The sequence below is a fragment of the Pseudorasbora parva genome, chromosome 2 (genome assembly GCF_024679245.1).
Source record: "Pseudorasbora parva isolate DD20220531a chromosome 2, ASM2467924v1, whole genome shotgun sequence".
Taxonomy (NCBI): domain Eukaryota; kingdom Metazoa; phylum Chordata; class Actinopteri; order Cypriniformes; family Gobionidae; genus Pseudorasbora; species Pseudorasbora parva.
The window spans coordinates 40246382-40260083 of record NC_090173.1 but is presented as its reverse complement, the minus strand read 5'-3'; the positions used below and the strand labels follow the sequence as shown (position 1 = coordinate 40260083).

The 13702-nt window shown below is 39.2% G+C and overlaps 1 protein-coding gene across 1 annotated transcript in view; it reads left to right on the top strand.

The window, feature by feature from the left end:
• ttyh3a (tweety family member 3a) overlaps window positions 1-13702 on the top strand; it is a 79659-nt gene that overhangs the window by 32627 nt on the left and 33330 nt on the right. The window contains exons 3-5 of the mRNA XM_067420184.1: window positions 11462-11573; window positions 11726-11946; window positions 13425-13520. Of these exons, the coding sequence (XP_067276285.1) occupies window positions 11462-11573; window positions 11726-11946; window positions 13425-13520 (429 nt within the window). The remainder of the gene's footprint in view (window positions 1-11461; window positions 11574-11725; window positions 11947-13424; window positions 13521-13702) is intronic.

Here is a 13702-nt window from a genome sequence, read left to right as displayed (position 1 = left end):
GGTTTGGTTTAGGGTTAGTGTCGTGTAACTATACACACTTTACTGTTACTACTGTAGTAACTACATGTAAAATGTTTAACATTTATACTTTTAAGATAAAATGTTACCTGAATTTTAATACTGGATATTTATCTGTAATTTTTTTGGTGTTGGACATTTTATCAATTATACTAATATATATACATATATACGTATATATGTATGTATGTATGTATGTATGTATGTTAGTATGTATGTATGTATGTATGTTAGTATGTATGTATGTATGTTAGTATGTATGTATGTATGTTAGTATGTTAGGGATGCACCGATACCGGTATCGGCCTCGATACCACATTTTCGAAAGTACTCGTTAAAAGTCCCCCGATACCGGGACGATACCATGGTCTGAGAAATGTCTATGCTTGAGCGGCGTGTAAGGGGTTAATCACAGGTGCCGAGTGCCCGCCCCCAGGCCCGGCTACAGCTCAGAGCGGGGAGAAGGCGAGACGAGACAAGATACGTCAGCAGTGTGGAACTATTTCAAAGTGCATGAATACGACAAAACAAAGGCGGACTGCAAATTGTGCTCAGCGAAATTGTCCAGAGGAGGCTCAAAAGGTAGTGCATTTAGTACAAAGTAATGAGTACAAAGTGTTTACCCACGCTTCTAAACCAACACAACCCACACATCAGCAAACTCTTGCAAGACGAGAGAAAATGTCCAGAGACAATCCACGTGCTGTGAAAATAACACAGGCAATCATCGAGTGGCCCCGTGTCACTAATTAGCCCAACCTCCCAGTGGATAGACGAGAGTTTTACGCTGCAACAAGCCATATTACATGCGAAACAATTCCGCAGAATTGATATACTTTTATGAAAAAAATACTTGAGTTGCACTGTCACTGTTTAATTTTTTTTAAATAATTATTTATTCTGTAATATGTTGCATACAACATGCTTTTCATTTTAAATAAATGTTCTTAATTCCAAACTAGTCCCTTGTTTTTAAAGTAAAGCTGTTACCTGTAAATTTAAATCATGTTTTTTTTAAGTACTCTGTATCGGTATCGGCGAGTACTGAAATGCAAGTACTCGTACTTGTACTCTTTTTCCAAAAAAGTGGTATCGGTGCATCCCTAATGTATGTATGTATGTATGTATGTATGTATATATATATGTATATATATTATGTTAAATTCTTTGGTGCACACACTATTAGGTAGGACTGGGACGGTTACCGTTTTACCGCAATACCGCGGTCACGTGATGCCTACCGTTGGTCTGACATCGTCACCGCCATCACCACAAAAAAAAAAGGTTTACATTCCAGCGTTCATATTTTTTGCTAGAAAAACTAGCATGTTCATTTTATCGTATTTTTTTAATTTGTATAAAAATATATTATTTACTATAGGCTACTCTGTATTTTATCTCTTTACATAAATATATTTTCTACTTAAACTACATTTTGTTATTTTACTAACCCGAATAAAGGACTCATCCGTGCTAGTTTGCACGTGAGGGAAAAAATTTGCTGGCTTCCACTTACAAGGAGTTGTGAACTTTTTATTTTATATATCTCCTTTCATGCTATTTTCTACTAAATTAAAACTATAATTTTGAACTATAATATTGACTGGGTTCATGTGCACCCAGCAGTTTTACTTTCGTTTTCTCTAGCAGTGCATAATCAAACATAGCCTAAATGTCTCGACCCTGTGGAAGATAAAATTCACTCTTCAGATGTTTTACAACATCAGGACAAAGACATGAAGACGAAGATATTCTAGACGGTGTCTCTCCAGCTCGTGTCCCACATTCATCTCAAAGCGCCGAGCGGCATGACGCATCTTTGCGGGGCAATAGTCTATAAAACAAATATCTTTTAAACAAATATTTAATTTTCTCATATTTTTAAGATTACCATTATTTACTTAAAATTATTTAAATATTTTACAGGCTGTATGTGTTGTTTCACTGACGGAAAATAAACACGAATGCTTATGAAATGAATGTTTGTCTGTTTATTATTGTAAAATGTAGGCTATATATATCTGGAATACACTACTGTATTTAAAATAGCATATATGCATTAGTTATGCTCTCAATTTAATTTACAGAGCAAACTATAGAAAAAGAAAGAAAAAAAAGACGTGCAACAGGCTGTGGCACTGCGCCCCCTGTTGCGCGTTTTGTTGTGAGTGCCACTCACAACAAAACGCGCAACAGGGGGCGCAGTGCCACAGCCTGTTGCACGTCTTTTTTTTCTTTCTTTTTTTAATATAACGGGTTTAAAAGCGGTTTCTTTTTTTCAAGAAAAATTTCTTGCTTTTTAACCACGGTAAAAAAAAATCCATACCATCCCAGCCCTACTATTAGGTGACTTTTCATGATCTTGTCAAGGTCATTTAAATTTCATCGAAAGAAGAATTGAACTTTTAATGCAAATTGAGGAGAATTCACATTTGACTTCTTGTGAATCCCCTCTGGGTCCCTCCACACACGTGTTGGATTGCTCGGATTAATCACAGGATGTCTATTGATTGGTTGGTAAAATTTGCTGAGGTGAAACATTTACCGTTTTATTGGCTATTCCTAGAGTATTGTGTCGCTGATGAAAAGAGCTGAGTTGCAGAATAAAGTGGGTTTGTACATGAGAAAGTCATTACTTCAAATGCAGCCTTCTCTCTGGGGCTGATGCTATAATGTATGCCACCACAAAGAGTGTTTCTGCTGTCCTTCACTCTTGTTTTGCTTTACTGTCTTCTGAATTGACCGTAGTGCTGTTTTCCTTCAAGTGCATTATAATCTATTAAAATTCAAGATGTCAAGACATTTCTTTGAGCAAAATGCAAACCACTGGAAGGATTCATTAACAAACAGATTGCATTAGTAATGCTGGCTTTTGTTATGATGATGTTTGAAAGCGAAATGGAAGGACAATGTGAAATGAAAAGAATTTGGTGGGAAAGTTTAGGCTTGACTATTATTCTGAACTGTTGCTATGGCAACGCCTTTCCCGGCAATCGCCTAACTCGTAGACTCACAAAAAAAGACCACCATCATTTTCCTTTTTCCCAACCCCACCCCATATCTCATGACCGCTCCTCATGTTTTGTCCATGTTAACGTGTGCAAGCTCCTCAGGGAGTCCGTCTGTAGTAGTGTCGGCATTAGACTGGCCTGCTGTGTGGTTTTATGGGTCTCTCTCCTTCAGTTCATGTTCTTAGCTGTCAGGAAAGATGGCAGGTGAGAACTTTATGGTCTCTATGAGTTACACACCAAGCACTAAATCCTGTCTTCAGTGCATGGTCCATTTTTTCCCCCTAGCTCGGAAGTTATAAAGAGCTCAAAGACAAGGCAAAAAGACACAAAGGAGTATTGCTGTCTCCTAATATCTTCTTCAAAAGCCACCATGGAAGCAAAAGGGACCCTAATGCTTACTTAATACACAATTAAACATCCTGGTCTTATTTGGATTGATTTATCAGTGCACATTTAAAAAATAACAACATTTTTGTAATTAATAATAATAATAATAATAGATTTTATTTATAATGCACTTTTCATTCCGAAGAATCTCAAAGTGCAACAAGGGGGGGGGGGGGGGGGGATAACAACAAAAAATGAATAACAAGTAAAAATATAGAATACTGCAAACAATCAACCAACACAGAAAACAGAACAGAAACAGAGCTGATGGTGAACAGAAAACAGAGCTGATGGTGAACAGAAACAGAGCTGATGGTGAACAGAAACAGAGCTGATGGTGGACAGAAAACAGCTGATGGTGGAAGTCTCTGTTAGCTCCGCAGCACACTGTGGTCCACTCCATGTTTCAGATTTCTCCCAGCGGCAGTGTCCCGATGACATCGCCGAGGCACGACAGCTGAAGACCAGATGATGGGTCTTCTTCATGATGATTCAAACGATGGGGATCGCTGCAGCACCATGCAGGAGGCAGAACATTCCTCCGGCCACTTCTGTGGACACACCGGGGCCGGCGCAGATGTCGCTCCACGGTCGCAATGCAGGACGGAACAGCGGCGCAGCCGAGAAGCAGAACATCCCAACATCATGCCGGACGCCGATTACGATGGCCCAGATGACGCTAGCCCGGTGCAAACTTCAGCCACCGTGCAGCTTAAGCCCAAGGGAGATCACCAGTGAGCAGTCGCGGCGAGAAACATCAAATGTCCTCCAAACCAGAAACCAACCGCAGCAATTCAAACGTAAACATTAGAGAAGCGGTTGAAAACGGCGAAACGACGAACAACGACCTCTCAGTGGCTGCGAGCAATTAGCAACAGTCCCAATTGTAGCTCTGACTGTTAGACTTGTCACAAACATAAGGAAATAAAATAAAATGTAAATCTAATAGTACATTAACATGATTTGTTGTGGGTGGAGAAGCGGCGAACAGACAACGCCAGCGTCCTCTCCCCCACGTTCAATTAATAATTATTTTAATAATAATAATTATTTTTAATAATAATTTCAATTAATAATTATTATAATTAATATAATACAATTAAATTTTAAAGGTGCATTGTGTGAATTTTTTTTTTTTTTTTTTAAGCGCCATTGCACCCCACTCCCCGTTCGAAGCTTTATATATATATATATATATATATATATATATATATATATATATATATATATATATATATATATATATATATATATATATATATATATATATATATATATATATATATTAAATAGTTAGTTCATGTCTGATGATTCCAATTAAATTGTGTTGGTAATAGACACTTAAAGAGCTAAAAGAAGTGTTGTGCCTCTAATAAGTGCTTTTTCGATCCTCTTTTTACTTTAAATGCTATGCAGAAAATACTGGAGGTTTGCCACAGAGTTGTCCCACCACCTACAACACAACCCAATGCTTCTTCAAGCACCTCTATGCTTGCAGAATGTGCCAAAAACTACTTTTAAACAGAAAATGATGGAATTTTATCATACATTTTACAGCGGGTCTATTAGAACGGGATTAGTATTACCCTTTGAGGGGGAAATGTATGCATTTAATGTGGGCCTAATTAATTCATGCGTGAAGAGCTAGTCTCACACATCCTCTCTCTTTCTCTACCTACTCACCAAGAGTGACTCGCTCTGTCAGTCTCACACTCAATCCGTTCTCTTACTATATCAGTTACCGAAACACTTTTCTCTTTCTCTCTCATGCTTACTGCTGTGAGTGTGCATGCAGAGCAAGCATCTTCCCTTCTATGAAAGTCTATCTATGCACATCTGGTCCTGTGTGGAAGTAGAAATACAGAACACTTTCTCTGCCGTCTTCACAGGCTCCCTGCTGGTTTTCCCCCCACAGGGAGGAAGATGAGCTCATTTTCAACACAAACACCTTTAATAATCATCACACCTGCGAGGGACATGACTCAGGATTTCTCATAACGTGATATTAATATTCTCATAATATGCGCCTGCAGTCAGTAATGCTTTAGGCAGGCTCCATTGTCACTTTTAAGAAATGTTACTTTCAAAGCTACTAACTAAGGTTATGGCTGCCAGTCTTCTCATCGTTTACAGTCCAGAAGATGATGGATTGACTACTTGTAATGTAAGCTTTCGTGCGGACATTTGCAGAACTCTTCCATACGGTCTGATGGGTAGTCTTATCTTCCTGAACACTGATGTACTGAAGTAGGTCAAGTGATCAGAGAATTTCCCACTGGTTTCGCAACACCAGTGACGTTCTAGAAATGTTATTCCACATCAACACGCCTGCATGATAACAGCACCACCAGAATTCCACTGAAAGCTCTGCAGATTTCCATTTAATTATTTTGTATGTCATTCATACACATCTCCTTACCCCCATCTCTTGCGTATGAGTTTCAAGTGAAACTCACTATATTTAAATTTATTCTGCAAAACTATGCAGATATTCCTCCCCAATCAGCACATAAATGTGAAAAAGTGCAGATTCTGCATGGACTACTCATTACTTATTTATGAGGAGGAAACAAGCTCACGGCGTCCGTCCAGTGGACAGTTTTGCTGTAGACCCTGTGGATCTAGACAACTTAAAGGAAAAGACTTTTATAAGAAGCCCCTTGTAACTTATGCAATGGTGTGTAGTACTAAATATGTCTGCTAAGTCTGTTTCTATTGATATAGAAATGTAGAGTTGTGCAATTTTTGGTCTTTCTTGGAAGTCTTGTGAATTATCTCCTGAGAATTGCTCATGAACGAAGGCACACATTTTGAGAGCTTTACAAGAAATCTCAGTTGATGCATTTAAAGGAACTCATGAACACATAGAAACTAGAAATTACAAGCATGTTTTACAAAATGTGGTTAAGACATGCAATCCTCGATCCGGCATCAATGATTAATGAGGACGCAGAGAAGCGAGCGTAAACCGCAGAATTTAAGTCATGTTGTTGTAGCTTCATCTACCGCCCAATCAGTAAAATAGGTTAACACGCAAATGTTTCCTGTTTGTTGCGAGTAACATTTACAGTCTATGTTGGTATTTACTCCTACATGAGTGTTTCTTTGACGTCTATTTTGAGTTCTGTTGCACTTCATGCGTTATTTAGTCCAGATAAAATCCCTTCAAGTGCACACTGTTCAATCAGAATTGAGGCCTGCAGGTCAGAACATATGTATTTGCTGTGTTTTCTATCATTAAAGTTTGATCGCCACCTCTGTCAGATAGTTTGAATGTAATTGGTGTGAAACACCAGTCTGGAGGACTCATTCCAGATGCACAGCACCGAAGTTTCATGCTTGGACTTCTAATATCTGTAGCTTCAGGCACATTTTAGCTGTAGTGTTGCATGACTAAAGATTATGGAAATCCAGAGCAAGACTCTGAAACCTTTACAGCGTTTATGCTAAGCAGCTCATGACTTGACATTGAAGCCACTTCAAAGGCTCTGATAGCATCACAGCAGCTCATTTGGTAAATTCTCAAGAGCCTGAGACTGGAATATATATATGTCCAGCCAACATTTTTGCGCCCTCAATACATACAATGGATCTCTCCAGCTTTACATCACTGTAAAATATGCAAATGATTTAATTATATAGAATAATTCCTTTTTGAGTTTTGATTCCCAAGTCTTGAATCCAGTATTGATTTAAATGTGGATTCATATGGGTATATTTCAGATATAATGTCCACTTTTCTTACACACGAAAGATATTCTGTCTCTGACCATACTGTAAATTATATTGGGTAGTGGGGCTTGGCGACGCATTGAATGTTAGCAGTGTTATTATGATATCTTTGCTGACAATATAAAATTAGGGAAAATAGGGATAATGTTAAAATTTTAGCTTATGTGTAAACTATGGAAAAACTGTAAAAATAATTAAAAATAAAGTTTGCGATTCTCAATATCGGCAGGAAAGGACCGGCAACCTCCCGCGGTCTCTCTTGAAGCCATTAGGAAGTAGGGGTTGAACGACTTCCATTTTTTTAAAGCCGACATTTATGTGATGAAAGTCGAGTCGACGTTGACTAGTTGCTCATGACGTCATTAATGAACAAATAAAGCCTGAACCTTGAGCTGAGACGCGAACATGGGTCTTCTTGTGCACAGGACAGCTATGGCATATGACACAGCACTGCCCATAAGGTTATTAATCCTACATAACAGCTTTTGTGTCAGTTCTTTTGTCTTATGGTCGTTATATTTCTCACAGATTTCCGCTCGTTCTGAATAAGATACAGATAAAGTAGCACAATAAAGATTACATGTACAGCCTGGCACAAATTGTGGTTTTGGTCTATACGGCTAATTTTGCCCTTCATGACAACTGTGAGTTGGGGGGATTTTTTGAATAACCCGTTTACATTATAAAGCCTTAAACTTCTGCATAATTAAGGGCCTGGTTACTTTAAGTGACAGGTGGATAGCCATTTATCCGCTGTCTGTTAGTCATTTCCTCACCTAAGCTCCGCCCACATCCCGCCTCTTTAGCCATTTTCTGTTATCTGGGAGTGACATGAGATGACGCACTGGCAAGATGGCAATGGCCAGCTCACCTCTACTTTAAGCATCAGAACGGCTTATCAGAATCCTATGGGTGACGTCACGAACACTCATTCCATATTTTTTTTTTACAGTCTATGGAAAGGACTGAGGTGTCCTTGGGCAAGGCACCTAACCTTCAATCGCTCCCCAGGCACCACAGCAAATGGCTGCACTGTTCCGGATGTGTGTCTGCAGTTTGCTCAGGGTGTGCGCGTTCACTACTCACTACTCCTAGTGTGTGTACTAACTTGACCTTCCATATTTGACCTTCATGTCATGACCCTGTCAGTTTTTGTCCTGAGATTAATTCCAGTGGAAGTATGGAACTCTTCAGCTATGGAAGCAGCAGAGCGTTGTCAACTTTCACGCACCATGTGATGTGACTCAACCCTCGGTGATACAGCTCTGTGACTATTCAGAACCAGTGGCAAATGTCGACATTATATATATATTTTGCCCTGCCTTATTGGACAGTGATTCAAACGGTTAATTATTCATTAAATGAATTAGCACATGAGTCTTTTGTTTTTGGAAGAACACCAAAGGCTGCTAACTCTTCAGGCACATAGTGAACAAACCTGTCTCGTCTTAACCATGTGACACTCCACTTAGCCAAATCCCCACTGATTCAGGACACTTTGCTTTAGGGGGATGGGCGCACCAGGGCGGGCATTAGTAATGAGATCGCTCAGTATGATCTGCCCAGTCAAAGGAGTGTTATTCTCTAAGGAGTGTTTAACCCCATTCACATCGATCAAAAATCACAGGTCATTACTTATTCTATATGTTATGCAACTAAAGTCTGCTTCTTAGCACAAGGGAGCCCTGGGATAGATTTCGATGAGTCATGTGGCTTATTTTGTTATTTATTTGTTTGCAGTATGACTGTATAGAACCGTGAGAGCTTAGGCTCAGAATAGAGGCCGTCTAACAGATTGAACTATCATTAAAACAGTACAGCAGTGATATCGGCCCACCATAGGCCTCAGCTGCGGGACCATTGATTGATCGATCTGTCCTCGGGTCACATCTTGCCTTAGATTCCGCAATCACTTCCCATCTCTCAATAACTATTATCGGAGTTGTCTCTTGTATGGTTGAAAGTTTCTGACCCTATAAACCTCACTGCTGCCATCTTTTGCTTTGTTTTTTTTTTCAGGTTTTATTGATACTAATTCAATGATAATCCCTACAGTATCATTTAAATACCATGGTATATGATTATGATAATGAAACGGTAGCCAAAATATACACAAGGTTAAAAAAAAGTTTGTAACAAAATATCAAACCAACAGGCATTGATTTAAAAGTAAAATGCCAACAGTACACTTATATCAAAACAGTTTCTTGTAAAATTGTCCAGATCAATTTCTGGGGCCACTGTGTACAATCTGAAACCAGCATTGTACCGCAACGCTAATTCTTTTGTAAGGTATTCCTTGAAATTTGTCTCTGTCTTAGCAGTTACGGCTTACTAAGCCAATATAAACCTCTGCTTCTTACAAAAATAACTTCTTAGTGAAGTCATAGCACAGTTTTGGTTTTGTATAAATGCAAAAGTGCTGGCACCTATAATTTGATTTAATGCAAACAACATGAGCAAAAATGGTCCATATATCACTGTCTAGTCATGCATGGCCTGCTATAACATATTACACTGTGTATTTGTGTATGTAGTTAACTTTTCTCCAGCAGATTATTCACCAGATTTGTTGTGTAGTAGGAATGCTGGGAATTCCACTAAGACCTTTCTAATGGGTCACAGTCACATGACCGTGGCCTCAGGGGCAACGGTGCGGTGACATCTGCTTCCTGATCTACACATTTGTGCCGCAACATGCCCCGACTGAACACAACAACGGATGGAGCATGACACCAATAGATCATGCTTCAGTTTAACACAACTAATCGCTTCTTTAGAAAATATTGAGTTAGTTTAAGAGACTGTCACTTGATTCAAGTGACTTCCTTCCTGCGTAGTGCTTCAGCGACAATAGGTCCTTCAAATCCACGTTATCGTGAAATATGAATACTTAGACTTTGTCCCGTCCGCTGAACGATAAGGCTGGCAAACGCATGGAATGCATCTTAAATGTACTCTAGCTGAGAACTGCAGGCCTGTCCTGCGGTGAATAGCTCTTTGTTTAGCCGCAGAACCCCTGTAAATGGGGTGGCTGCTGCTTCTAGCTGCCATTGAATGCTTTACAATAGAGTTGGGTGACATACTTGAGCGAGAGAGGGTGGGGAATGAGAATGAGTGGGATTGAAAGCCCCACTGGCAGGTTGTGCCATTGTGCCACCTGGTGGTGAGGCAGCAAGTTCAAGTCAAATGGCTCGGATGGTGCAGATGGTCTGTCCGCTGCTGGGAGTACATTGTGAACGGCCTCAGTGGGTCTGCTGGGAAGCGAGTGTTTGTGACCTGATTCTCGCATCGTCAAAGCTATTAGCGCAATTTGATTAATTTCCATCTCTCTTTTCCCAGCGCTGTTGTAGTAGCCGAACAGTCTGAGTCAGTGGTGTTTTGACTTTCACAAAGTGATATCCATCATCTGACCACTATGTTTCTCTTTGTGGATCTCTTATGTACACAAGCAACAAACAAGCATTTTGTTAACTGTGATCTCCTCATGGAGCAAAGGGCTTGGACCAGCAACCTTCTGGTTATCTTATCTTGCTCAAACAGTACTACACAGTTCCTATTTCCAGCCCATAAAATGACCGTATAACTTTGTTATACAAGAAGCTGACTTTTGGTCATTGTTACAGTCTTCAGTGTCACATGATCGTTTAGAAATCATTCTAATATGGTGATTTGCTGCTCAAGAAACAATTATTGTTATCAATGTTGAAAACAGTTGTGCTGCTTCTTATTTTTGTGGAAACAGTGATTTCTTTTCAGGATTCTTTGAATAGAAAGTGGAAAAAATGGTTTATATTAAATATTATGCATATGCATTTAAAAGTAATAATTTCTTACAAAAAAAAAAACTAAAACGTACTTGCTCAACTTTTGAACAGCGGCAAACATATTTGTTGTATTTCCATTTGCTGAATTATAGTTATTACAATGATGTCAGAATTTTTATTTTTGGCTGGACTATCCCTTTAAAGGAACTGTATGTAAGAAATGTATTTCAATTAATCATAAAATGGCCCTGATATGTCACTAGACATTAAGAAATCATGTTCATTTCAAACACTTATATCACTGACAACAGTAGTCCGGTCAGGATATTGTCATTTAAAAGTTGTTGTTGCAGCCCTCAACTGATGTTGATGTTGACATGTTGTGTTTTGTGTTTGGCCTGTGTTTTTTGTTGTGTTCTTTTCTGCCGGTTATGTGCAAGGTTTGAGAAATTACTGACCGATTCCTCAGGGTGACCACAGCTCTACAGAAGGCCTTAATTCCCCTGTCCCCTCCTCCTTATGCCCTCTTTCTTTCTGTCCTTACAGCGCCGGCATCGCTGTTGGTTTCTACGGGAACGGTGAGACCTGTGACGGCGTGAATCGACTGACTTACTCCCTCCGCCACGCTAACCGCACCGTGTCTGGAGTACACAGACTGGTGAGGCACCGATGTACACTGGGTTTATGTTCACATGGTGCTCCATCCCTCCAAAACAGAGCAGAGCTTGACATTCACACTGATATATTCACAGCTGCTACACTGTGTGCTCATGAGTAAAGAGCTTCTATATCAAATGTGTATGTCTGTAGGTGTCAGAAAGTACATCAGCTCAGAGCCAGACTGTGGATGAGAATCTTCGGGTACTGAAGGAACAGTATGCAATGCACACAGACTACCTGTCCATCGTACAGAAACTCCAGGATCAGCGGGCTGAGCTGGTCCGTCAGATGGCTGACATTCCTTTTTGGAACAATCTCAGCATCTCCCTGGAGGATCTGGCAACCCAGATTGAACTTTATGACTGGTACAGGTATGTTAAATGAATATCTGTCACAGAAAGAGATCAGTGAAAGAAATATGTAGGGATGCCAAACTTTGCTGTATTTCAGTACCAAGTCGATACTAAAATAAAAAATGACAGATTTTAGTGCCTGCACATTGTTATTTTTAATAAATGAAGATAAAATGAAATATGTTGTGTATCTGCATGTCATATGACCGTTAACTTACTGTAACTTACTGTATTGTAACTGTTATTAACTTAAATTTAAAATTTAATTATTCATGAAACATTAAAATGGATTCAGCTGACAAAAAAATTATATTGGTTACTGACAATTTGGTGTTGATAAAAATGGGACACATTATGAAGTGTACATTATTTGTGTAAAACCTTTCTAACACCTCAAAAAAATTCAAGTGAAAGAAATCACTCAAAGGATTTCTCTGTCACATAAGTTGTGAACAGTGCACTCTCAGAGAGAATAGAAATTAGTATTCAGTTCACTCGCTGCCTCTTTCCACCACTCCTCAGCCATTTACATTTCAAGAAACTGCCGTGGTTCTTGCTTTTATAAATCTTTATGCCATATAGCAACAACCTCTATCATCATGATGGAAAGTTTGCATGAGTAAGCTTCAAATGTATCTTGTTCATTAGGGCATGTGCATTTAAATAGATATGTTATGAAAGTTATATTTTCATATACAGCTCTGGAAAAAAATAAAAGACCACTTAACATTGAAAAATCAATGTTAAGTGGTCTCTTAATTTTTTTCAGAGCTGTATATATATAATTTAGACTACTGTTCAAAAGTTTTAGGGTCTGTCACCAAGGCTGCATTTATTTCATTAAAAAAATACAGCAAAACAGTTAAACCGAGATACATTTTTTTAGATTGTTTGATGAAAGTTCAAAAGAACAGAATCTATTTGAAATCTGTAGAAACATTATAAATGATAGATGCAATACATTCTTACTGAATGAGGATGTGGTAGTGTTTTATATACAGTATTTAAATGTACAAGAGACAACTGCTCTGTTACTGTGCATTCACTCCGCCGCCGACTAGAGCGTCAAAATTCGCTCTTGCCACCCTGTTAACGACGCTGTAGAAAGCTTAGTGGATGCGCTGCCGCTCTGACGTAGATAGAATGTTTTGTCTTTTTTTAAACTGTATTTAAAGAGGCCGCAAATCAAGCGGAGCACTTCTACATTCCAATTGATTTCTGCCAGTTGCCGCCGAACCGCGTCATAGCTCATTACCATAAAGTTGAGATGATTTCAACTCGCCTCAACGCCCAAATCGTCCAAGACGCGCCGCGCCACTCTCATTGAAAACGAATGACTTCCGGCCACCTTGCCGCTCTCGCCGCCAGCGGTGTGAACGCACAGTTAGTAGTGTAGAATTAGTGTAGAATTTGTTAGTGAAACACTGTTAGTGACATAAACACTGTAGAATTTGCTGAGGTTGAAATGATTTATGTAAATGTGTTTTCATCATTAGGTGGCTGGGCTACCTGGGTCTGCTGCTGTTTGATGTGCTTATTTGCCTGCTGGTGCTCTTCGGTCTCATCCGAAACTCAAAAGGGACTCTGATTGGGTAAGACTGTTCATATGGATGTGTCTTTTAATCATGTGTGGAATGCCAGGGAAAATACAGCTTCAGTGCTCATAGAAATGGCCAGCAATATCTGATCTACTGCTGTTATTGACTCACAAAAGTCTTTTAACTGTCATGAAGCTGTCTTTTTCAAGACAGTCCATGAGGCTGTGATTAATGAT